Source organism: Astyanax mexicanus, chromosome 18 (genome assembly GCF_023375975.1).
Source record: "Astyanax mexicanus isolate ESR-SI-001 chromosome 18, AstMex3_surface, whole genome shotgun sequence".
NCBI lineage: Eukaryota > Metazoa > Chordata > Actinopteri > Characiformes > Acestrorhamphidae > Astyanax > Astyanax mexicanus.
This window is the reverse complement of record NC_064425.1, coordinates 34,906,059-34,933,992: the sequence shown is the minus strand read 5'-3', so window position 1 is coordinate 34,933,992 and position 27,934 is coordinate 34,906,059. Positions and strand designations below refer to the sequence as shown.

At 37.4% G+C, this 27,934-nt stretch overlaps 1 protein-coding gene across 1 annotated transcript; it reads right to left on the bottom strand.

The window, feature by feature from the left end:
• Window positions 1-129: 129 nt before the first annotated feature.
• tmprss13a (transmembrane serine protease 13a) lies at window positions 130-27,934 on the bottom strand. Its single transcript, XM_007239081.4, has 13 exons — window positions 27,749-27,934; window positions 19,396-19,570; window positions 15,827-15,946; window positions 14,054-14,230; window positions 13,730-13,856; window positions 5,515-5,610; window positions 5,330-5,373; window positions 4,385-4,550; window positions 3,162-3,340; window positions 2,954-3,052; window positions 1,795-1,937; window positions 509-664; window positions 130-394 (listed from the first exon to the last, which is right to left on the bottom strand). The coding sequence occupies exons 1-13, from the start codon at window positions 27,764-27,766 to the stop codon at window positions 380-382; spliced, it is 1,515 nt and encodes a 504-aa protein (XP_007239143.3). The 5' UTR covers window positions 27,767-27,934; the 3' UTR covers window positions 130-379.

The window sequence follows — 27,934 nt, the reverse complement described above, 5'->3', positions numbered from 1 at the left end:
GGTGTTCTTTGGCTTTATAGCAAACAGAACAAATGAACCACACAGCAGAGATACGCAGCAAGACAAAGATTAAAGGTCAATCATTTGGTTTCAGAATTTGTACTTTGTGTAAAAGTAAAAGAAAAACCATTCATGGTATGCAGATATGATTTTATATAAGACTTACATTAAGATGAATAACAGTTCAGTGGATGTTTGACTGTAGTAGAGAAACACAGCCCCGGATTAAAGGGCAGATTTATTAATATTTCCTTCTGTCTGTGGCACCACATTTCCCTGTCTTTTTACATCTCTCCTAGTCTTTTGTGCTTCTCCTAGTCTGGCTTGTGTTATTCCTGTTTGGTAAGGGAGAGTGTTCCAGTCCCACCGCAGGATCATGTTAAGGTCTCTCTTTCTGTAAATAACCAAAGAAAACATTAATAATATAGGTATGATGAAGTGTGGTTTAATATGACAGTGTTATATGTCAGTTATGGAAGATACTGTGTCGTCATGCTCATCATCTCACCTGCATTATGCTGTAGATCCAGGGCAGCAGGGTGCTCACTTTACTATAGACGCCTGGCCTTTGTCTCTGTCCACAACCGATTCCCCAACTCGTCACACCTGTCAGGTACCATCTCTGGTCACTGTCCTGACACACCAGTGGGCCGCCACTGTCCCCCTGAACACAGAGAGTAGTGTTCTGTATGATTTGCTTTAACACTCTTTTAACACTGTAATCAGTAGAGGGAAAACAGGTTGGTTTATGGTTCATAAATTATGTTAAAAGTACGTAAGCATTATTAAAGATGTTATAGTAAATAATCCTTCTCTCTGCAACAAATGAAATATGCATATCAACGCTTTAATGTGCAAACCAGTCCGCCACAACAAAGATAAATCATCATAGCTCTATTTTCTGTTTAGGTTTAACATTCTACATTTTACCCAATGTAAAAAAAAGTACTTCACAATGGTTAAATACGATCCTTTTTTTCAAGAGATGTTTTTAATTCTAGATGGAAGATAATTGCCATCAGAAAAAAACTGAAAAAAAAAAAACTTCTGATAGAAATATTAAACAATATAGAAAACATGAAAATAAAAAATAAAACCTTAGGAACCTGCATGTCACAGTATAATGTTGAGAAAAATAATTTTCATGCTGTAAGAAAATACTTTTTTTTTACTTTTTTTAGTTGATCAATGTACTTTAAAAATATTAAATATAACAAGACTTTTAAAAACATGGTTTCAAGAAAATGTCGGTAAAATTGTAACTTTCTGGCAGATATTTTTTTTATTATCTTGCAGAAAAAAAAATATATTTACTATTGTAAGGTTCCAGACCTCCTCATCTCTGAATGCATTTGGTATTACGGGATTATGTGGACGGTGAAAAGCAAAAAAAAACTAAAACTGCAAAAAATTGCCTTGCAGAAATCCTAAAAGCAGGTCTAGTTTTTTATTTTTTTTTTTATTTCACAAAGCAAGATTAAATATTAAGTTTTTACTTTCCCTATTTATTTTAAAGTGTAAATTACAAATGTGCTTATTAATATTGCAGTACTTCTATGATAACGGAAAAAAATCTGGAGAAATATGAAGAGAGAACACATATGTCTGTAGCATATGGTCTCCCTGCATGCATCACAGTACCAGTCCAAGCAGCAGAATAAATTAGTGTCACAAGAATAACAGGAATGTAAGAAGCATTCAAAGCAAGTGGACCAGCACAGAATGACTTTGCTTTAGGGTATTTTGTGGCCTAATATGATGGACATGCTCAACAACCAGTAGTATAAAACCCACCTGACAGGAGTCCCGCCCCCCCTGCAAGTCACCAGCACACATCATGTTCATAGAGATGCGTCCCTTGTAGACATCACTACCGTTACACACGCGCCCATCAATGATGCTCACTTCCACCCCCATCAGGTCCAAAGAGCCAGTGTCTGAGAAAACAACACACACTGTGAGCAGAGCAGCAGGTCTACCACACTGCCACAAACAGAGCACGGCTACGCACCAATTACTGATCTAAAATCAGAGATCCGGTTCCATATGAGTTAAGCTCAGTTTAAGATGTATTGCTCAATATGTTACTAGGCACTATTATTTTTGCCCTGTGTTATTAATCTTAATCTTAGGAAGTTTACATGCATTTGAAAATCTGTACTTAATAAGTGCCCTTAGATAGGAGTAATAAATTAGATGTGCTTAAGATATCTGATACAGGGAGATTTCAGCTCTTTTAACAAGGGTGGGTTTCCCAAAAGCATAATTGCTAAGTACATTATCAACTTAGATAGTCTGAAAAATGTCATTATGATTAAGTGGCATGAAAAAGTATTTGCCCCTTTACAGATTTCTTTTGTTTTTGCATTTCTGTCATTGAATTTTTTTAGATTATCAAACAACCTTTAATATCAGACAAATATTAACTGAGTAAATATTGAAAGCAAAAAAAATTAAAATGTTATATTCATTTAATAATATATATATATATATATATATATACACACACACATTTGTTTAAAGAAATGGTAATTTTTTTAAATGTAGAACAAGTACGAACAACAAATATCAGCAGAAACAACATATATTCTTTTCAGAGTTTCAACCAGAGTTTCAACTTTAAAAAAAACACTGCAAATTTGTCCATCAGGAGTGGTCTTCAAACGCATTAGTTATTATTTTTAATAATTGCATTTTGTTGTAAATTGTATTGTTATTATTGTTGCTGCAGGTGGTGATGCTAAAATGAATGGCCTAAATAATACATTAATTACACATCTGTTATAATTTGGCATAATATTTTCCACTATGAAAATCTTACCAAACACAACAGGAAATACTTTAGTTATTATGGTTTTGGGAAACGTTCACACTTCACTTGTTAGTTTAAAGACACACTGTGCCATGATCATAAAGAAATTATTCATGCATATTCTTAACTGTGTATCTCTACCTGATCCTTCTACGGTTGCCCCAAAACCAGATGTCCAGCATTCTGTTCCAAAGGGGAAGTTCTTGTCAAAGGCAGGAAGGCAGGCTGGGTTCACAGTGCCTAGATTTTATTATCAGAAATAATAGGTTCACACATGCAACCACTAAATCCTACATACACATTAAAATCCTCCCTCCTCCCCTCCACAATTTTAAAATCAAATACTCACTGGACAGTTCTGCAGGACTGGAGAGCTTCAGGAGAGCAATGTCGTAATCATTGGTGTCCTTGTTGTACTGATCATGCAGTAAGATTTTCTTTATGTAATGAGGCTCTCGAAGCTTGTCCTGAGAGGACACTCCAGTATACACACGCCAGAGTTTGGCATCCATGTATATAGGATTTGAACTGGAAGATGAAATGAAGCATCAACCACTCACTATAGGTTACATTTACTCTCACAATTAAACACTTAATTAATTATAAACACACTACCTATTTATGAAAAATGTATGCATTTTACCAGTTTTGGCTCAACATACTGCAGTATTTTATTTATTTTTTTTAAGTTTTAGTAAGTATTAGTAAACATGGCATTGTTCAGAATGTAGATTACTTTTATGCACTTTGACCTTTTTGAAACTCCACTGGTACTAAAACATAGTTCATATAGCACAGTCTATGTTCAAATTAAATATAAATACATTATTAAAAACATATATTGTGTTTATTTTTGTTTAATCACTGCTTTATTGTACTTTTTGCAATATAAGTCGCACTGGATTATAAGGAGCATTATGCAACACTAGTGAAGAACAGAGTTGTCAGCATGTTTTCCTTCTAATTCGGCAGATCTCGCCACTGGGTAATGGTGGGGGAGGGGTAACTAAAACCTTAGCTAAATTTATTTACAGTAAGCTTAGATTTCCAGATTTCCACTAAGGCTGGGTGCAGCAATATTAGCATTAGCGGTTAACCACTAGTTCTAGGAAATGCCAAACGACAGCACTACAATGAGGAACCCCATCCCCGATATTAGCTAGTGGTTCGTTTGTAGCTTGTTTTAACACGCTGATCACACTCTGATATACTCAACTCCAAACAGCAAAAGAGCTAGCACTTAGCACAGTTAGTGGCTAATGATAAAACTGCTCCAGCAGTGCTATCTGGGGTTAGCAGCAGGCTACAGTCCAATATACACCCCTTTGAACAGCAAAAGAGCTAGCCATGCGCTTTGCGGCCAATGCTAATACTGATCCAGTCTTGGTACTGGAGAAGCTTTACTGACTCTCCTGTATAGAGCTGTACTTAATAGGAGTGGCTCTACAAATCCATAAATGTTGTGTTAAAAAATCTCCCCTGTAGATTATCTAGGTTATCCATCGTTATTAATAAAATATTAATAAGAATGTCAGTGCCACTCATTCTAACTGTTGTAGTATGGACACTTACTCTGAGAAGCAGTGGGCTGCTGTCACCACAAAGTCTTGGGAGATGAGGGTTCCACCACAAATGTGAGCGCCGTTGAAGTGCAGGCTGACCTGCCAGGGCCAGAGGCCGAGCTGTGCAACACTGCCCCCTATAATTCTGCTGGTGGTGGTCTTCTGCTTTCCACAGTCTGTCACAAAAAAGAAACAGTGCCTCTAAGATTCCCATAACATGGACTGATTAATGCATCCATACACGCAACATAGAACAGATTACTGTATCAGATACAATCAGTTAGTAATGTTTCATACAAATTAAGGTGTTTTAAATTGACTGACAGTTCTGATAATTCTTTCTCCCAAACCCAGATCAGAAAAGGTAAGGACAGTGTGGAAAACGCAAAGAAAATGTTTCATTAAATTATTATTATTATTTTTATTATTAGATTATATTTATTTTGATTTTTTTTTTATTGCAGACAGTATGAACCTAAGATGTCATGTTTTATCTGCTCAACTGCATTTAATTTATTAATATAAATCCACTAAATTTCAAGCCTGCAACACATTCCAAAAAGCTGACCGGGCAGTTTAGGGATATTTATGAGGTAAAGGAAATCTAAATAATGAGATTTCAAACACACTATTGAAATAATTAAAACAATGTTGCTCAAAAAGAAAGATTGATATGGGGGGCATGTCAGTACATTTCCATGATTATATATATATTAACCAATAAAATAATGTTGACCTTATTCATACTTTCTGCAATTAGATGAAAGCCAATGTAAATATAGGAAACGCAATTATTTTATTCATTAAAATTAGCATTTCCATAATGTCCCAACTTTTCCTAATCTGGGTTCATGAATTGGTTTAAAATACTTTTAGGAACACTAACATTTTGTTTGTGATATTCCTAAAAGAAATGTTAGTTGTTCTGTTAATAATTATATAAAATCATATATACCAATGCATTCAAGGGTGACTGTTCTCTCATTTGAGCAGGAAGAGCTGAAACACAGAAGAACAACAATAGACAATCTGGGATTATAAATTAGTAGTGATTTACCTCCACTGTACAGTAGAGAAAGAGTGGGTATTTTGGGTAATCAATTATGACAAAATAAACTGTAAGAATTTGCATGTTCTTACCTGACATTGAGTAAACCTTGAATTAGGTTAGATGTTCTGGCCTGTAAGTTCAACACTGGAGATATCTTGTTCTCTACTGAACTTAAGGCAAATGACCTGGTGAATCAAAACAAGTAGAATGACAATGGCTGTGTTTAGACTTCCAGCCCAAATTCAAATGTTAGATACAGATACCGATACAGATAGATGCAGATACCACAGCAGCACATGCATTTACCACAGCAACTCACACAGACCACAGCAACCCCTGCAGAGACCACAGCAACCCATACAGATATGACAGCAACCCACACAGAAACCAGAGCAACCCCTGCAGATACCACAGCAGCACATGCATTTACCACAGCAACTCACACAGACCACAGCAACCCATACAGATACGAAAGCAACCCACACAGAAACCAGAGCAACCCCTGCATGTACCAGAGAAACCCATGTAGATACCACAGCACCCCCTGAGGGTACCAGAGCAACCCCTGCAGATACCACAGCAACCCCTGCAGATACCACAGCAACTGACACAGATACCTTAGCAGTCGACACAGATACCAGATCAACCCCTGCAGATACCAGAGCAACCCCTGCAGATACCACAGCAACCCCTGCAGATACCACAGCAACCCATACAGATACCACAGAAATCCATACAGATACCAGATCAACCCCTGCAGATACCAGAGCAACCCATACAGATACCACAGCAACCCATAAAGATACCACAAAACATACAGATACCACAGAAAAACCCATATAGATACCACAGAAATTCATACAGATACCACAACAACCCATACAGATACCAGAAAAAACATACCGATACTACAGAAACCCATACAGATTACCCAAAAAACATACAGATACTACAGCAACCCACACAGATACCATAGAAACCCATAGAGATCCGACAAAAACATAGATACTACAGCAACCCATACAGATACCACAGAAACCCATACAGATACCACAGCAACCCAAACAGATACCAGAAAAAACATACAGATACTACAGCAACCTATACAGATACCACAGAAAAACCCATACAGAGACCATAGAAACCAATACAGATACCACAAAAACCCAAACAGATACTACAGCAGCCCATACAGATTACACAAAAAACATACAGATACCACAGCAACCCATACAGATACCACAGAAATCCATACAGATACCACACAACCCATACAGATACCACACAACCCAAACAGATACCACAACAACCCATACAGATACCACATAACCCATACAGATACCACAGCAACCCATACAGATACCATAGAAACCCATACAGATACTAAATCAACCCATGCAGATACCACAGAAATCCATACAGATACCACAACAACCCATACAGATACCAGAAAAAAACATACAGATACCACAGAAACCCATACAGATTACACAAAAAACATACAGATACTACAGCAACCCATACAGATACCATAGAAACCCATACAGATACCACGCAACCCATACAGATACCAGAAAAAACATACAGATACTACAGCAACCCATACAGATACCACAGAAATCCATACAGATACCACACAACCCATACAGATACCACAGAAATCCATACAGATACCACAGAAATCCATACAGATACCACAGCAACCTATAAAGATACCACAAAACATACAGATACCACAGAAAAACCCATATAGATACCACATAAATCCATACAGATACCACACAACACATACAGATACCACAGAAATCCATACAGATACCACAGAAACCCATACAGATACCACACAACCCATACAGATACCACAGAAATCCATACAGATAACACAGAAATCCATACAGATACCACAGAAACCCATACAGATACCACACAACCCATACAGATACCACAGAAATCCATACAGATACCACAGAAACCCAAACAGATACTACAGCAACCCATACAGATACCACAGAAATCCATACAGATACCACACAACCCATACAGATACCACAGAAATCCATACAGATACCACAGCAACCCATACAGATACCACAGAAATCCATACAGATACCACACAACCCAAACAGATACCACAACAACCCATACAGATACCACATAACCCATACAGATACCACAGCAACCCATACAGATACTAAATCAACCCATGCAGATACCACAGAAATCCATACAGATACCACAACAACCCATACAGATACCAGAAAAAAACATACAGATACCACAGAAACCCATACAGATTACACAAAAAACATACAGATACTACAGCAACCCATACAGATACCATAGAAACCCATACAGATACCACTCAACCCATACAGATACCAGAAAAAACATACAGATACTACAGCAACCCATACAGATACCACAGCAACCTACAAAGATACCACAAAACATACAGATACCACAGAAAACCCATATAGATACCACATAAATCCATACAGATACCACACAACCCATACAGATACCACACAACCCATACAGATACTACAGAAACCCATACAGATACTACACAACCCATATAGATACCACATAAATCCATACAGATACCACAGAAATCCATACAGATACCACAGAAACCCATACAGATACCACACAACCCATACAGATACCACAGAAATCCATACAGATACCACAGAAATCCATACAGATACCACAGAAACCCATACAGATACCACACAACCCATACAGATACCACAGAAATCCATACAGATACCACAGAAACCCATACAGATACCACACAACCCATACAGATACTACAGCAACCCATACAGATACTACAGCAACCCATACAGATACCACTACCCATACAGATACCACAGAAACCTATAAAGATACCACAAAACATACAGATACCACAGAAAACCCCATATAGATACCACATAAATCCATACAGATACCACAGAAATCCATACAGATACCACAGAAATCCATACAGATACCACAGAAACCCATACAGATACCACACAACCCATACAGATACCACAGAAATCCATACAGATACCACAGAAACCCATACAGATACCACAGAAACCCATACAGATACCACACAACCCATACAGATACCACAGAAATCCATACAGATACCACAGAAACCCATACAGATACCACACAACCCATACAGATACCACAGAAATCCATACAGATACCACAGAAACCCATACAGATACCACAGAAATCCATACAGATACCACACAACCCATACAGATACCACAGAAATCCATACAGATACCACAGAAATCCATACAGATACCACAGAAATCCATACAGATACCGCAGAAACCCATACAGATACCACAAAACATACAGATACCACAGAAATCCATACAGATATCGCAGAAATCCATACAGATACCGCAGAAATCCATACAGATACCGCAGAAACCCATACAGATACCACAGAAATCCATACAGATACCACAGAAACCCATACAGATACTACAGCAGCCCATACAGATTACACAAAAAACATACAGATACCACAGCAACCCATACAGATACCACAGAAATCCATACAGATACCACAGAAACTCATACAGATACCAGAAAAACATACAGATACCACAAAAAAACATACAGATACTACATAACCCATACAGATACCCCAGAAACCTATACAGATACTAAATCAACCCATGCAGATACCACAGAAATCCATACAGATACCACAACAACCCATACAGATACCAGAAAAAAACATACAGATACCACAGAAACCCATACAGATACCACAGAAACTCATACAGATACCACAGAAAAACCCATATAGATACCACATAAATCCATACAGATACCACACAACACATACAGATACCACAGAAATCCATACAGATACCACAGAAACCCATACAGATACCACACAACCCATACAGATACCACAGAAATCCATACAGATAACACAGAAATCCATACAGATACCACAGCAACCCATACAGATACCACACAACACATACAGATACCACAGAAATCCATACAGATACCACAGAAACCCATACAGATACCACACAACCCATACAGATACCACAGAAATCCATACAGATACCACAGAAACCCAAACAGATACTACAGCAACCCATACAGATACCACAGAAATCCATACAGATACCACACAACCCATACAGATACCACAGAAATCCATACAGATACCACACAACCCAAACAGATACCACAACAACCCATACAGATACCACATAACCCATACAGATACCACAGCAACCCATACAGATACCATAGAAACCCATACAGATACTAAATCAACCCATGCAGATACCACAGAAATCCATACAGATACCACAACAACCCATACAGATACCAGAAAAAAACATACAGATACCACAGAAACCCATACAGATTACACAAAAAACATACAGATACTACAGCAACCCATACAGATACCATAGAAACCCATACAGATACCACGCAACCCATACAGATACCAGAAAAAACATACAGATACTACAGCAACCCATACAGATACCACAGCAACCTACAAAGATACCACAAAACATACAGATACCACAGAAAACCCATACAGATACCACACAACCCATACAGATACTACAGAAACCCATACAGATACTACACAACCCATATAGATACCACATAAATCCATACAGATACCACAGAAATCCATACAGATACCACAGAAACCCATACATATACCACACAACCCATACAGATACCACAGAAATCCATACAGATACCACAGAAATCCATACAGATACCACAGAAACCCATACAGATACCACACAACCCATACAGATACCACAGAAATCCATACAGATACCACAGAAACCCATACAGATACCACACAACCCATACAGATACTACAGCAACCCATACAGATACCACACAACCCATACAGATACCACAGAAACCTATAAAGATACCACAAAACATACAGATACCACAGAAAAACCCATATAGATACCACATAAATCCATACAGATACCACAGAAATCCATACAGATACCACAGAAATCCATACAGATACCACAGAAACCCATACAGATACCACACAACCCATACAGATACCACAGAAATCCATACAGATACCACAGAAACCCATACAGATACCACAGAAACCCATACAGATACCACACAACCCATACAGATACCACAGAAATCCATACAGATACCACAGAAACCCATACAGATACCACAGAAACCCATACAGATACCACAGAAATCCATACAGATACCACACAACCCATACAGATACCACAGAAATCCATACAGATACCACAGAAATCCATACAGATACCACAGAAATCCATACAGATACCGCAGAAATCCATACAGATACCGCAGAAATCCATACAGATACCACAGAAACCCATACAGATACTACAGCAGCCCATACAGATTACACAAAAAAACATACAGATACCACAGCAACCCATACAGATACCACAGAAATCCATACAGATACCACAGAAACCCATACAGATACCAGAAAAAAACATACAGATACCACAGAAACCCATACAGATTACACAAAAAACATACAGATACTACAGCAACCCATACAGATACCACAGAAATCCATACAGATACCACAGAAACCCATACAGATACCCCAGAAACCTATACAGATACTAAATCAACCCATGCAGATACCACAGAAATCCATACAGATACCACAACAACCCATACAGATACCAGAAAAAAACATACAGATACCACAGAAACCCATACAGATTACACAAAAAACATACAGATACTACAGCAACCCATACAGATACCACAGAAATCCATACAGATACCACAGAAACCCATACAGATACCACAGAAACTCATACAGATACCAGAAAAAACATACAGATACCACAAAAACATTCAGATACCACAGCAACCCATACAGATACCACAGAAAAACCCATATAGATACCACAGAAATCCATACAGATACCACAGCAACCCATAAAGATACCACAAAACATACAGATACCGCAGAAATCCATACAGATACCGCAGAAATCCATACAGATACCACAGAAACCCATACAGATACTACAGCAAACCCATACAGATTACACAAAAAACATACAGATACTACAGCAACCCATACATATACCACAACAACCCATACATATACCACAACAACCCATACAGATACCACAACAACCCATACAGATACCACAACAACCCATACAGATTACCCAAAAAACATACAGATACTACAGCAACCCATACTGATACCATAGAAACCCATACAGATACTACACAACCCAAACAGATACCAGAAAAAAAACATACAGATACTACAGCAACCCATACAGATACCACAGCAACCTATAAAGATACCACAAAACATACAGATACCACAGAAATCCATACAGATACCACAGAAATCCATACAGATACCACAGAAACCCATACAGATACCACAGAAACCCATAAAGATACCACAGAAAAACCCATATAGATACCACAGAAATCCAAACAGATACCACACAACCCATACAGATACCACAGAAACCCATACAGATACTACAGAATTTCATACAGATACCACAAAAACATTCAGATACTACAGAAACCCATACAGATACCACAGCAACCCATACAGATACCACAAAACATACAGATACCACAGAAATCCATACAGATACCACACAACCCATACAGATACCACAGAAATCCATACAGATACCACAGAAATCCATACAGATACCACAGAAATCCATACAGATACCACACAACCCATACAGATACCACACAACCCATACAGATACCACAGAAATCCATACAGATACCACAGAAATCCATACAGATACCACAGCAACCCATAAAGATTCCACAAAACATACAGATACCGCAGAAATCCATTCAGATACCACAAAACATACAGATACCACAGAAACCCAAACAGATACTACAGCAACCCATACAGATTACACAAAAAAACATACATATACCACAACAACCCATACAGATAACAATGTATTTTTAACAACTTTAAAAACAATGTAGTTGTGAAAAAATGAAAATAGTTCAATAGTTCAACAGCTCTTTTTCATCAGTTTTTTAGTGACATATTACTGGGAAGGGATTGGATTACATGTCGATATATCTGCAATACTTTATCAATACCTGCCAAATATAGGAGCGCTAAACTCGTTCGGACTCCTTAATTTGATTTGCTAAAGTTACTGCTTTATTTCTCCACATGGTAGTGCTATAATCAAATGGTAAACCTGCAGTAAGGAATATTGCTTATTACAGTATTTCTCGGTTGCTTTGGAGCATTTCTCACGTCAGAATTGAATTTCTCAAAACCAGTTGTTCAATTTGCACTACATCTTGTAATTTGTGCTCATCACAAAAGCAATTTCTCATTTATTTTGTCAAACAGCAAATTATTTTGTACAACTGAATGCTGTTTTACAAACTATTAATTGCTTCTGTCATACAGATCACAATTTATTATCCATTATTCTGCTGGACAGGTTTACCCACCAGAACCGCTAACCATTAGTTCACTTGGAACATCTTTACATTCAGCTCAGTTAAACTAGTTATCAGAGTCTGTAAAGCAGATTTTATACATTTCTATTATAATTTTTTTCTGGTAAATATCCCCTGAACTGATAATGTCTTGTCTGTGTGTTCTGTGGTAAAACTGAAACTTTTTTTGATTCACAGTAAAAAGTGCTGAATTTTTAAATAATTCTCACTCAGACATCAAAACTTTTATTTTGTAAAGTCCTTATAGAGCAAACTGAAAGATGCTAATTAGTGACTAAAGAATTGTTAATTCTGATGACTCTGACACATTCACTGATATAAATATCTACCTTTGGGGAATTGAGAGAGGACTTAGAGGTCAGTACAAGCATTTGCTGCTCATCTATTATGTGGTGCTGTTTGTACACACTGTTTTGAGAAATGCTCACAGTGTGGTGCAAATATTAATTCTGATTTGAGAAATGCATCAAAGTGACTGAGAAAAACTGTAAACTGTGTGAAACAACAATGTATTCATTATTCTGGGTTTTTGATTAATTGGGAGTATTTTATCCTCTTCAGTAACACAGATGCTGTGAAGTATCACACAGAATTGTCTTGTGATATATTGAGTATCACACAGTCACAGAATTGTGACATCATCGTTATTGTGAAATGCCCTTTGATTTAGACCTCTATTTTGGATGGGTTAGATACTTTGTGTTAGACTGGTGTGATGGAATTATGCATGCTGGTGCAGATTTACTGTATGTGGAAATGCAATCACAGAACAGGTTTTACCGCCTGAAGCCGAGTTGGGAACAGGTCTGGTCAGCGTAGCTTTGATCCCAGTCTTGAGAGCAGACTGGGAGGAACCGGCCATCCTGAGCAGTCCTGACCTGCAGAACTCCGCCCTGAGCAAACCTCACTGACACAATGAAGATAGAAACAAAGAGTTAATTAGGTCCTAATTAAGCCTTAGCACACAGCCAGGTATTCTGATTTACTATGATATCTCACTATGACTCCTCATTCTGCTAATGCTTTCATCTTTCAAAATGTATGAGGGGAACCTGGTTTACAGTTTCCTCTCTTTGGCAATGTAGGGCATGCGTATGGACTCACCACAGTTGATCTCGTCACTGCCCTGCTGGCAATCTCGGACTGAGTCGCACTCCACTGTGAGGTTGGAGCAGGAATCAGCTGCTGTTATACTCCACTGCTTCGCCCCGTCGCCATAATCCACCCTGCCGCCAGTATTCTGCATTATAGCAGCAGATGCCAACTTGGTGCTGAAATGTACTGTCACACAGAGAGACAGAGAGAGAGTGTTTAAAATGTTGTATTACAATCTGCCAGATGGACAACAGTTAGAAATGTTTTAAAATAAAGACATTTTACACTAATAACAGTCTTTGGAATGCCATATGATACTTTACAACATGTGTTATGCCCTGCTAGGTGCAGTTCAGCCACTGACCTAGTCTTAAAAGTCTCTGTAAAACGCCAAATTCACTGGAGATTCTATATACCGGATGTCCAGAAAGTAAAAATCCATTTTTACTTTTAACTAGTGTAAACAGAACTGTTCTAAAATAAACCTACCTATCTCAATTGTACTTCACTGGTGGTGTTCCATAGATAAATTCTAACCATTTGTTCCTTAGCTCTGAATTACTGGGCAAAGCAAACAGTATAACACTGAATAACCGCCATTCTGTTCCTAGCACTTTTCCTGATCAGAGGTTAAGGAACAGTTTCATGTGCAGCATCATATACAACTCAGAGACACCGATAGTATTTCACAAAGAACAAGAAAACATGGATTTTAGCAGAAGAAAACCTTTAACGAGCTACAAACCAATGGGTGACACTGGTGGAGGAGGCTCATTGGAGCACTGAAAGCACATAATTTGGCATTTACAGACCATCTCAAAATGTACTCTCTGCTGACTTCTTTAAAAATGCAGAGTTATGTAACAAGAATACTACAAATTTTAGGGACACAGATAATTTCTCCACTTAATATGCAAATATCATGTCCCATCGTTTTGATAACTATCCAGCAAATGCCTGGATCAACAGGAGTCTCTGTGCATGTGATCTGTGCAAGTTCATGTTTACTGAATGAAGGAAATATGAAAGTAAACTGTAATCTCTGAATATCTTGACCAGTGTGGTGATTTTTTATACATTTTTTTTACATAAAATAAACTGTTTAACAGTCACCAATGCTAAATTCCTGCATGCTTTGTTAGTTTGTAAGTCCATATAAAACTCAGATAATATTGCTTCAATTTCTCATTATAAGCTGCTGTAACCCTTTCAGACCTAAATTAAGTTTCAGTAATGAAAAATGCTGTTATTGTCTGTAATGCACTTACAAACAAGATTTAGTAAATAAATTACTAATATAATACACAATAATAATAATAATAATAATAATAATAATAATAATAATAATGATAATTTGTTTAACACTGTTATTTTTATCCTATATAACTTTTATATAACTTCCTTTATTTCACAAATCATCCCTATGCAGTAAAACTAAATGGTAAGAAAAAAATACATTTATTATGCCCCATTAGCTGTGATGCTGCCATGTTTTACTTTCAGTGTGCAGATGGGCAGTGGGCGGGGTTAATATGCTGTTTGATTGGCTGATAAATATCTATGCTGATGGACAGCAGATTACAACAGTGCAAGAATACACAAGAATAAAAAAAACACATGATGTCTATTTTAATGGACGCAGGGTCTGAAAGGGTTACTTCTGTTAAATTCTTAATTATGCAAATAAATGTGGAATATTATGCAAACATTGAGTCAACTAACAATAGAAAAACATAAAATAATGTAAAATAAGATAAGAATATGCTGCATGTTTTTACTCACTTCCCAGCCAGATGACCACTGCAAGAAGGGCCAGCAAGAAAAGTGTAGCTCCTGATCCACCGTAACAATGAGCACTGCAGACACAGCACTGCTTCTTCTTACCACTAGGTGGTGCTGTGGCTGCAGGAAATAAACACCACAGAACTCAACTGAAATGCCATGTCTTCACAGGCTGTGTAACATGACACTGATACAGGACAAACATGTGTTGAGTCAGTGACCCAATATTACACTGCAGAACCTGTATTATATATAAACCTGTATTCTAGCGCCATTTAGCTGATTTACACAGTATAAACCCCATTAGTTTTGTAAATGTGTTATAGCCTTGCTCCATACCATCCTCACTGGACAGGACGGGTGGGGCAAAATATCAACATTGCAATATATCTTATTGTTTTAGTTTACAATACAATACGTGGCATCAAATATATATGTTTATTGAATCACATTCTCTCTACACTCCCTAATACTCGCCCCAAATTAGACTTACTAAAGTTACTGCTTCATGCTCCACATGTTGGAGCTATAATTAAATGAATAGTGTAAACCTGCAATGAAGAACATTGGTTGTTCTTTTATGTGAAACTGACACCAATAAATCCATAGTTCCTGGTATTTTTTTATTTAGGAGTATTTATATTTTATCCAGAAAATTAAACTGATAAATATGCACTGCAGGAGTTCTTAACCTGGGGATCATGACCCCCAAGTTAATGTTGACAGTCTGTAGGGAATTAAATATTCTAAACCCCAAAAAGGGGGTCACACAGTGAACAAGGTTATGATCTTATGGATACGTGGACATGAGAAATAATTATGATGCAGCAGTTGGTACATAAAGCCGATGGTACATAAACGTTTTTATGTATATCCAATGAAAAAATTAATGTTTAAGACTTATCAGAGAATTAGATCTACGATTAGATCTTATTATCTAATGTAATATTATCTATTAATCTATTATTATTATTATTATTATTACCTGGACCACGATAACATGCATGAAGGCCATAGTCAAAATATATATTGGGAAGGGGAAATGTTCCCTTCAATATTCATTTAAAATGCCTAAAATATCTTGCAAAAATTTTAAGAAATATGAATAGAAATGTAAATATTCTACCTCCAGTATAAACAGGACCTGTTTTTCTGTGTATAAATATCTCTTCCTTCCTTCCTTCCTGTTCTTGCTGAGTATCAGTTCTAGTTTCTAGTAGCTCTCATTAAATGTGTTTCTTTTTTTGTCCATCGTAACCGATCTGTTTTGTATTTCTGACTACTCTATTGCCTTGGCTGTGCTGTTGATTGCCTTGTTGTCAACCTGTTTCGTATTTTTGACTTCATCTTGCCTGCTCCCTGATTTTTGGATTTACTGTGTTTGACCCTGGCCTGTCTGACCACTTTTGTTTTTTTGTACGCTGCCCTTTTTGTTGTTATTGACCTTGCCTGGTCCCCACTATTCCCTTTTGCTCAGACCCTAAAATAAAGACTGTTTATTATCTGCATTTGTGTGCCTTGTGCCTGGCTGTGCGATACACTATTTTAAAACATATCTGGATATAAACAGAGTAAGACACAGGCTGGGGCCATGTCACTGATACACTGTAAACATTTTTGAATAAAGTTTACGACTCTGGTCTGCTTTTACAGGTCTTGCTGTCTTGCTGCTGGTGTACTGCTGTTAGCTCTCCTCTTATACTTCAGCTTCTACATTTTTCTCTGTTTTCTTCCACTTTACCCTTTACACCTATTAATACACTTTTAGCATATTTTATGCAGTTTGTCTATGTAAATTTCAAATCAAAATTAAACCAAGGTGAGTGCTTTTTTCTGCCATGGCTACTGCTGAGACTTTCTCCTGTTCAGACCTCTTGTCCGCCGATACTTGTAAAAATAGTGTAAGCTAGTTAGCACATTTGTGGATAAGGTGAATAAGTTACAGCCTAAATAAAACCCTTTTTTAGATATTTACATGAAGTCTTCACTTTTTTTGACTGTCTGTGACATAAAAATAGTATCATGAGCTTTTACTAAAGGACATGGACCAGATACATTTAATATAAAACATTGGATGGTCATGTAGCAATGTAATAATGTAAACAAGTCACTTGTTTCTAAATTGTTCTTTTACCTTTTATAACAAAATAAAACAAATTATTAAAATAAATATTGATAAAAAATGAGTCCTAAGAGACCTACTCAATTAATAAACTTTAATTAATACTTTTTTTTTTATCAGTCCAGTCCTGAACAGGGGTGGGTTTCCCGAAAGCTTCGTAACGCTAAGAACTTCGTTAACTTGTACTTAAGATTGATCGTTAATTAAAGAGTGTTTCCCAAACGCGTGCATAACTAAAGTACTACGTAAACTCGCTAACCTGACCCAGTCGTTAATCAGAAAGAGCTACTTTAGGGGATTCTGCTTGCAGTTCAGCACCTTAACCACCAGGGACCGTCAAGGAGCAAGACAAATATTATTTCATATATTTCATATTTTATATATATGGTTGAATCAATTATTTAAGGATTCAAGGATTCAAGTAGATTTTATTGTCATTCGCATCACATGTGGTGCATAAGGTGGAATGAAATTGTGATCTCACTATCCAGTTTACACCCAAGAGCTGTTATTAAAATAGATATATAGATAAAATTAAGAATACAATAAAAATAGAATATACTAAATAGATAAGATAAATACCCCCCCCAAAAATAAAAAAATAAATAGAGAGAGTAGACAGGTAGCAGCAACATGAAGTCCAGAGTGCAAGTGTGTTATAGCAGCATGATATGGAATTAGAGCAGTAACAGATAAAGTGTCTCAGTGCGGTTTGAGGTGACAGTGTTTGTAAACAGTAATTTGTCCTTGTGTGTCAGTGCAGTGTGTTGTTAGGTGGAGTTTAAAAGTCTTACAGCTTCTGGAATGAAGCTGTTTCTCAGTCTGGTTGTTTTGCACTTGATGTTCTGCAGCCTCCGGCCTGAGGGGAGCGGGACAAAAAGTGCGTGGGCTGGGTGGGTGGGATCCTTCCTGATGCAGGTGGCCCTTTTTTATATTATATTATATTACATTATATTATAATGCCAACTTTGTATGTGGCTTGTAGTCTAACTGGGCATATTGGAATTGACCAATCAAACCCACAAATTTAAGGAGCCTGTTAAAGATACTCTGGTGATAGGAGACTCTTTTTTCCGACACGTGAAATTAGCTACTCCTTTAGAGTCACCAGCGGCAACAGTTACCTGTTTACCAAGAGCCAGAGTGTTAAGTAAATTAATTTTTTTAAGAATGGTCACAATGTCTGGATTTGTCTTTATATAACAATTCATACCATTTAAATGATTATTGTTAAATTTATTTGTCAGTTAAAATTATGAAATTAGAACCCCCCCCCCCCCCCCCAAGGTTCTTATTATGACTACAGATTTTACAGGCATATGTTTACATGCATTTGTTTACAAATTTAGTTAAAATAAGCGTAATGTTATTTAGTGCCCTCCATCAACTAATCACCTTCAAGGACAGCACAGAGAGGAAAATCTCTGTTTTAGAGATCAGCACTTACGGAAACTGTGTGGGGTGATGATTGGAGCTGCGACGGGTAGGGGATTCTGGGGGATGTACTGTTGGACAGGACTCTGGACATATCCATAACTTATCCCATAGATCAGCTCTTCATATGACATGAGAGAGGGCTGGGCGTGCACTGCCACCGGGTAGAATGGAGGAGGAGGATCATTCTAAAAAAGGAGGAAAACATTCTTCACTTGTCATAATCATCATGCATATTACCCTGTACTTCTAACACCGTGTTACCTACTGGAACAGTGATCACTATATTAAGCCTAATTTTATAAAATAAATAAAAACATTAAACTAAAGCTACAGCAGCCTACAGTATTCTGCCCTTTGTGCTCAGCTTGAATGCAGTGAACTGACAGTAACAGAAGCTGTAAATACTGTATATCTCTTGCAACATAAGATACATGTATTTTAGTCTGATGTACTTTTATTCACCTGAAAAAAAGGACAGATATTCACACCTGCCAGAGAATATATTTTTTGTAGATGGTCATTGGCTACCCAGATATGTCTTACTACCTACACCCTGCGCAAGGCACTTTGTGATGCTCATTGCTATCTAACACCTCGCCAACAGTCTACTTTCTCCCCTTTCAAATAGCATATGAGCTTATGAATATATCTGTGCTGATGGGCGTGGTGGTCTGGAAGTGAGGTGTGTTCAGATAATGTTCTTTGATTTTTGATAATATTGCTATCTTGGCAGCGGAAAACACAGGTGCTCTACTGACTGATTAAACCCTGACTTCAGTCAACCATCCATTCCTGTCTTGTTTACACATGTGCACATGAACACACAGCAGCAAAAATCCAACTTTTACATCAACAATAAACAGAATACTAAATAAAATATCATTTCTGTTCCTGTAAATGAGCTGCTGAGGAGTGTTGGACACGTCCAGGTAGCTGTGCAGGCGTTAAATAAAATGGCAAGTGATATTTTACACTAATAATTAAAATGTGTTGCTCTGTAATAATAAAATACAATAGCAATGCCTAAAGTGCTTTATAATCCTCTGTATTTCAAAATTATTTAAGAGTCATAATAAGAAAAATGCTAACTTTTAGCTAATGCTAAACATTACATCCCAGCAGCTAAGAACCTGAGCAAGACTGCTCATAAATGATTTTGAAATCTTGATGATCCAGTGATGCTCAGGAGAAAAATGTACACAGAATAAAATGCAGGCCCGTAGCCAGGGGGGATCGAAGGGTTCGTTCGATCCCCCCCCCATCCCCCACAACCCACCCTCAGCCACCCCATGCCACCCCCCCCCCCCCCCCCCCCCGCCTGCACCCAGAGAAGTGACGAGTAAGAAAAATTGTTAATGTTTCTCTTTACACATTTTGTTCAGACTGTTTTACACCAATCCAGTAGGTGGCGGTAATTCCCCCATTTCTGTTCTTAGCTTGTGGAAAGAATAAGAATCAGGGGAAAGTTACTTGAGAAATTGGGTAAAAAAGAAGACAAGGAGCGAAAACGGAAGAAAACGGCGGTAACATTGTCCCAAAATATTGGTGACTTGTTCAAAAAAAGGCCCAAAATCGGTAAGTTGCTGAGTGCAGGGCTTCCATTTCTTTACAACTCCCCTGCGTTAAAAGTGCCGGGCTCGGCTTAGCCCAATAGTATATTGTACATGTAACACCGGATTATTACTGTTATTATTGCGATAACTCCAAAGTCTGGATTTTAGATGATTTTTAAGAAATGTAGGTTAAGTGACAATAACATTCAGTCACTCACTTTGCAATTCTGACGATCAAGCTAGGGTGTATTTTACTCTCAACATGCCTGTTGCTCCTAAGGCCATATATAAAATACAGGTGTAAAAAGGGGGTTAACCTCTTAACACGCCCTGGCCCGCCGGCGGGCCAGAAAAATATCATATTTAATATCTGGCTGTGTTTATGAATACTTATAGGTTCAATATAGACACCCAATATGCCATTTTAAAGCTTTTCAGTTATCTAGCCTATTTAGCCGTATCTCCTTTCAGAAAATAAACATTTAGGGCGAAATATGCCTGGTTTATGAAAGTTATGAAATATTATTTTCATATTTGCGTTTTTCGTACGTCCATATTTGATAGAATGCGGACATGTTATACACCATTCGAACCGTCTGCCTCTCCGGATTACGGAACTGTGTTTAGAGTTTAAATCTGCTTGTGTTTGGCTTTGTGTTTGACGTTAAGTTACCTCAGGACACTCGAGACACACACCCAACCCCCTCCAGCGCTTCCCCCACACTCTTACCTTCAAAACGCAATCCAGTCACCAGTAATTCTCACATATATCCAAACAGTGCTTGAAATAATTTGAGGCAGAAAAAAATAATATCAACTTTAACGCGTTATTAAAAGCGGATTATTGGTCGCTCCACGAATCCACGCATATCTAATGAATCAGCAGACCCTCACAGACCAGACGGTATGCAAATGAGCTCTGTCAGCCAATCAGGCGCCGAGTTCAGCGAGCTGAAGGGAGGGGGGGGGGGTGTGGGGGGGGCAACGAAGTCCCAGCACAGTTATAGGAAGATTTTAATAAGACCGAACACTTCAATTTATAGTATTATTAATTCATGATTAAGTTTTAATGACCATACCGATAGTGTTCCTAATGAAGTAATTCTTATCTATTTATGTCAATAGTAGAGAGATAGACAATAAAGGACAGCAACATCAGAGACAGACAATGGAGGGCAGCAACAGAGACAATGGAACAAAGCAACAGACAACTGAGGTGAGCAACAGAGACAGACAATGAAGTCACATCACAGATGTAGGAAGTTTGAGTAACATTTACATTTATATCAAATTTATGTTAACAGTGGGGAGCAACAGATGAACAAATAAGGACAGCAACAACAGATTCACAACAAACTTATAATAAATAAAATATGTCTAAATTAAAAGGTTTGAAGTGTGCTTGTGTATTTAGGGGGCATTGGAGTAGAGAGCCAAATGAAGTCCACTTTTGGGGGAAAAAGATCCCCCCCATCACAATGCTGGCTACGGGCCTGAAATGTATAGGGTTCTGAACATATTTATTTACCGCAGGAAGTGATACAGGCGAGTTTTTGAAAAACCCATTAATTTTGGCCATAGACAAATACAGCTTAGAATCCGAACCACAAATATGGGCATAGGAGGACTAGAGAATGACGCATGTCTGCATTAGTCTATTAGGTCTTACTGTTAAAAATGATTTTATGAATTTATTTCATTTGATGATGTACAGCAGAGGTGGTGGCTTTATCCGGATTAGATTCATATTGAATTATATTGTAACAACCAAAATAAAGCAATTTACAGTGGGTCCAGAAAGTATTCAGACCCCTTTAAATTTTTCACTCTTTGTGTCATTGCAACCATTTGTGAAAATAAAAAAAGTTTATTTTATTTCTCATTAATGTGCACTCTGCACCCTTTCTTGACAGAAAAAAATGAAATGTACGGAAATAAAAAAAAAAAAAACCCTGAAATATCATATAGTCATAAGATGTCAGACCCTTTGCTGTGACACTCGAATTTAACTTAAATGCTGTCCATTTCTTCTGATGAGAGTCCTGAGGTGGAAGGAACTGCACAAGAAGCTCAGGGACAGAATTGTGGTGAAGCACAGATCTGGAAGAAGTTTTCCTTGGTGAGAGAGGTAAAGAAGAACCCAAAGATCACTGTGGCTAAGCTGCAGGGTTGCAGTAGGGAGATGGGAGAAAGTCAACTATCATTGCAGCCCTCCTCCACCAGCATCATGCTATTGGGTTGTTTTTCAGCTACAGGGACAGGATGACTGGTTGCAGTTAAAGGGAAAATGAATGCAGCCAAGTACAGAGATATTCTGGAGAAAATTTCTTTTAGAGTGCTCTGGACCTCAGACTGGGGCAAAGATGTACCTTCCAACAAGACAATGACCCTAAACACAGTAAAATAACAAAGGAGTGGCTTCGGAACAACTTTGTGACCATTCTTGACTGGCCCAGCCAGAGAGCCAGAGTCCTGACCTAAACCCAACTGAGCATCTCTGTAGAGAGACCTGAAAATGTCTGTCCACCATCGTTCACCATCCAACCTGAAGGAGCTGGAGAGGATCTGCCAGGAAAAACGGCAGAGGATCCTTAAATCCAGGTGTGAAAAACCTGTTGCATCATTCCCAAGAAGACTCATGGCTGTACTCGCTCAAAAGTGTGCTTTTACTCAATACTGAGCAAAGGGTCTGAATACTTATGATCATGTGATATTTCGGTTTTTCTTTTTTAATACATTTGCAAAAAAATCTAAATTTTAATGAAATTACACTAAATATCCCACACAGATTACTGTAAAGTTTTTAACCTAAGTTGAAACTTCAGATGTAAAAAAAACTTTTACATTACATTAGTTTACATTGTGTTTTTTTTATTTTTATTATTCATAGCAACAACATACAATGGAATCCGGTCTTGGTTTCCACAGTGAAGTGGGAGGTAACCAGTGGGAAGTGGGACAGAAGGCTGATTTCTGTTTTGAGCAGATTGACCTTCTTTCACACTCCTTCAGACTGCTGATCTGTGACCCATCTTTACAGCTAGATCACAGGAATATAATGCTTTATTCTGCCCCCTAGGTCTAACACCTGAGCCCTGATCCTTCACACAGGGCCATGGTTACAGGTCTAGTTTTTAGAGCACTTCTATTTACTGTGATGATTGTTATGACTCTCAAAATCTGATACGACAAGTCTGAGCAAAATTAAAGAACTATGTCTTTAGTTAATAGTAGCCATAGTTCCCTATATAGCTTCAACAGTAGCAGCACATGGTATTTAGCACATTGTTATTCATGTTTTATTGTTTGCCTTGTTACTGTTTATTTTTTAAGAAACAATTTTTTTCTATTATTAACCCTTTGAACCCTAGGCTGTTTTGTTGTGTTTTTTTCTCTGTTTTTGAGACATACGGCTGCTCAAAACTATAATCATTTAAAATGTAAAAGAAAGCAGAATTGTTATATTTTCTTGGAACTGATCATGTTTGATCCGATCTATGGACATATGAACGATCAAATCAGAATGCGTTTACGTGCTTCTCTCTCATATCCACACATCTCTAGGTGCTGCTGTGCAGCTATAGCTTCAAAAACAGCAAAAGCAAACTGCCTGAACTTTTTTCACTTCCTCGACCTGAACATGTACGTCAGACCAGCTGTTTACTGTTTGTCCACTCTAGCAAAAGATGCTCCACATATGAGCTGCTAACTCATCCATTTCCCTTCCTAAAACTTTGTCTCTTAAATATGAGTTTTTTTGTTGTTGGTGAAGAAGGTGCACTGAAACAATATATATTCATTGGCTCAACTTAACTCAATACATACAGTTCATTCAAATTAACTCAGTCAAGTCATCATTTGATTTGACTCAGTTAAGTAGTAAATAGATACAATTTTAAGTTTATTCAACTTAACTGAGTCAAAGCTAGTTGATAACTTGACTGAATTAAGTTGAATGAACCCAAAATGTTATATATTCACAGCTTTACTGAGTCAAAGCTAGATGATAACTTGACTGAATTAAGTTGAATGAACCCAAAATATTATTTATTCACAGCTTTACTGAGTCAAAGCTAGATGATAACTTGACTGGATAAGCCAACATACTGTGACAACTAGGAACACAGAATAAAGTTAATGTGTTCTTACAGCCTACAAACACTCCCAGGATAAGGTAGCTTTTGGCAACAGACAACACAAAGATGGTAAGGGTAAGGCCACACCCAATATGCAAATATAGCCTTATGGGAAAGCTGTGACTAAAATTTGGTTCAAATCACATTTTGTATTGGCTCAACAAACATTTTAAAGTTTTCAGGTTGAAGTTCTCTGAGCTCATTTTATTGAGTTGTACTGGCTGGTAAGTTCACTCAACTTAATAATATTAGTTCTCCTGACTAAAACACAGAATTACTTTTTAGAGTGTGACGTTTATACACATATCAATGTGAGCATGTGAGGCGTTTCAGGGACATTGATTCCTTAATTAACCTCCATGCTCGAGAAATATTGACACAGTTTGGCCATTAATGGCTGTGTGTAGAATTATTTTGAGGGCACAGCAACTTTACACTGTTATACAAGCTGTACACTGATTACTTTACATCCCAGCTGGCCACCAACGTCAATAGACTTGAAATTTAGGTTAAATGTTGGCCAAAACATTTATGTCAGGGTAACGTCTAATACTGTTACGTGCCTGCAGGGATTGTATTAAGGCGTCATATCTTTAGAGTTGTTCCATAAAAAGGTATAATAAAAATGTGAGGGGTGTACTCACTTTTGTGGGCTGTTGTATCTGCACTGTAAGTCTGGATACACAAATAAATGTTAAAACAGCTTGCTATACATCCACTGTGTCTATGTCAGCGATGTATTAAATGTATTGCACGATTCTAACACCTCTTAAATGCCTGTTATATGAGATGACTTCTTTAATGTGTTTTCATGAAATGAAACACCCCCACACCCATGACCCAAAAGCAATCGTAACATTAATCATATATTTTCTTATAGAATGTTCTCTAAGGCATATAAACCTTTATAAAAACAATGCTTTATTATCAGTAAGTGTCTAAAAAAGTTGTTTTTTGTTGCCTATAGTAATTATTGTTATTGTAAATACAATGTAAAAAGAGAGTTGCAGCCTCCATTTAGATTTTTTTTAAATAAAGTTTAAAACAAAGTCTAAAATAAATCACATGGTCTATTTTGTGGCATATTCAAAGACAATGAATATACAAATATATGAAAAGTGAGTTGTAAGATAATGTGACTATTAATTTGTAAGCCTGTGACTCTAAAATTAAATAACAGGCTTAGCAGGTAAGTTGACGGTCCGGGTAGCTGATATGTAGGCTTATACATATGGAGGGTAATAATGGTATAAGGCTCACATTTCAACGTATCGCTGAAGGCACCACACTGAACAATCATCACTGATCTATCTGATCTATATGAGGAAGTGGTTTTCTCAAATTCTCAAGATGAAGAAAAGGTTCACACAAAGCTGTAGAGCATCATTACCAAGAAGTGAAGCTATACGCTATAGATAGAAAGTATATACAGGAAACATTTCAAGAACAATCATGAGAAAATCTTCACCTTTCTATTCTGTCAGATCCTGAATCACATACTTGTTTCTGTATCTCAGTTTCAGTATGCATTTCATAACTAAACTAGCTTACAAAATGTAATCACTTACACTTACAACACTTAAAGTTTATTTTAATTTGTAAAACCTATAAAAATGCTCTATAGATGTAGAAAGTACACTTATATCAATACACAAGTACTGACAAATTTCTTTTGTATTTCAACTATACTGTGAGCTACACTACATTTAAATCTGGGGCTTGGTATATTCTTCTGAGACCAAATCTTTGCCTCCTGCATTGGATATATGGTAGGTCCATCTATAAATAAGTCATAATTTATGCAATCTGTGGTCTGTCTAATGACAATCCAGCTGTGGGGGCGGGGCCAACAGAACACAGGGACTTTCTTTTTGGGATACCGGCAATCACAGTTTTTATATTTTATGGCAATAAGAGGGAAAGTGATTTTTAAAATTCAAAATTTTAACCTTAGTTCTGCAAGATTTTAGAAATATACAGTAATGTTAACCCTTTCAAACCACAGCCTTTTCCATCCTCTGTAGTGGAGAACAAAACTTACTGCCTCCCATTTTTCCACACTGAGGAGACAGAGCTCTGAGTATGACCCATAGTCATTTAGTGTGCTTGCCCACTAGTCCTATCTTCCCTTAAATATTATATATACAGAATGTACTGAGTCTTCTAGACTGTAGGAGCAAGTTACCTTTTCTTTACTGTAAAGAAGTATCTATAGAAACTAATGGGAACACAGACTGGAAGAAGGGCACTTTTAGGGTGTCCCAGCTGTTCAGTTTTATTGGACATATATTTGCTGATTTTATGGGGATGAACTCTACCAAATAAATTGATTTAAGGAACATTGTATATGTTGTTTTTAAAACAGCTTTTCAGCCATTCTAGAAAACACTTATTTGCAGTTTATTACACAGTAGAGACACTGTAAAATGACATGCAAAAATAACATGCTGGAATTAAATATACAATTCATATGGTTAAAATGGATGCACTGTAAAGAATAACAGTACAATGATGGAAAAACGGCGACCAGTTAATTACTGTAATTTCACAGCACAAATTTTTACTGTGTTTATATTCATACTGCGTATTATATACATACAAATACAAATATATATGAACTTTATCTATACACTACTGATAAAAAAAAATGCTAAACCAAATAAAAAGCTCCTACCACATCGCGTTGTGCCATTCCACAGGTGTAGAGGAGCTGTGTGGGGTGCAGGTGGGTCCTGTCTCCACTGTCCTGCTGGAACAATGTGCCTCTCCTGTCTAAGAGTGACCTCTGTCCCCACAGACGGGCGGGACCACCCTTTCTCCATCAGTCCCCCTCTCAGGTGTGTTCTCATTCTTCTCTCTG

Coding starts and splice junctions, on each gene's coding strand:
- tmprss13a (XM_007239081.4), bottom strand. Junction 15,947..19,395: donor CATCACCCCACACAGTTTCC/GTAAGTGCTGAT, acceptor TATTTCCTGCAG/CCACAGCACCACCTAGTGGT. Junction 3,341..4,384: donor GCAGCCCACTGCTTCTCAGA/GTAAGTGTCCAT, acceptor TTCATCTTCCAG/TTCAAATCCTATATACATGG.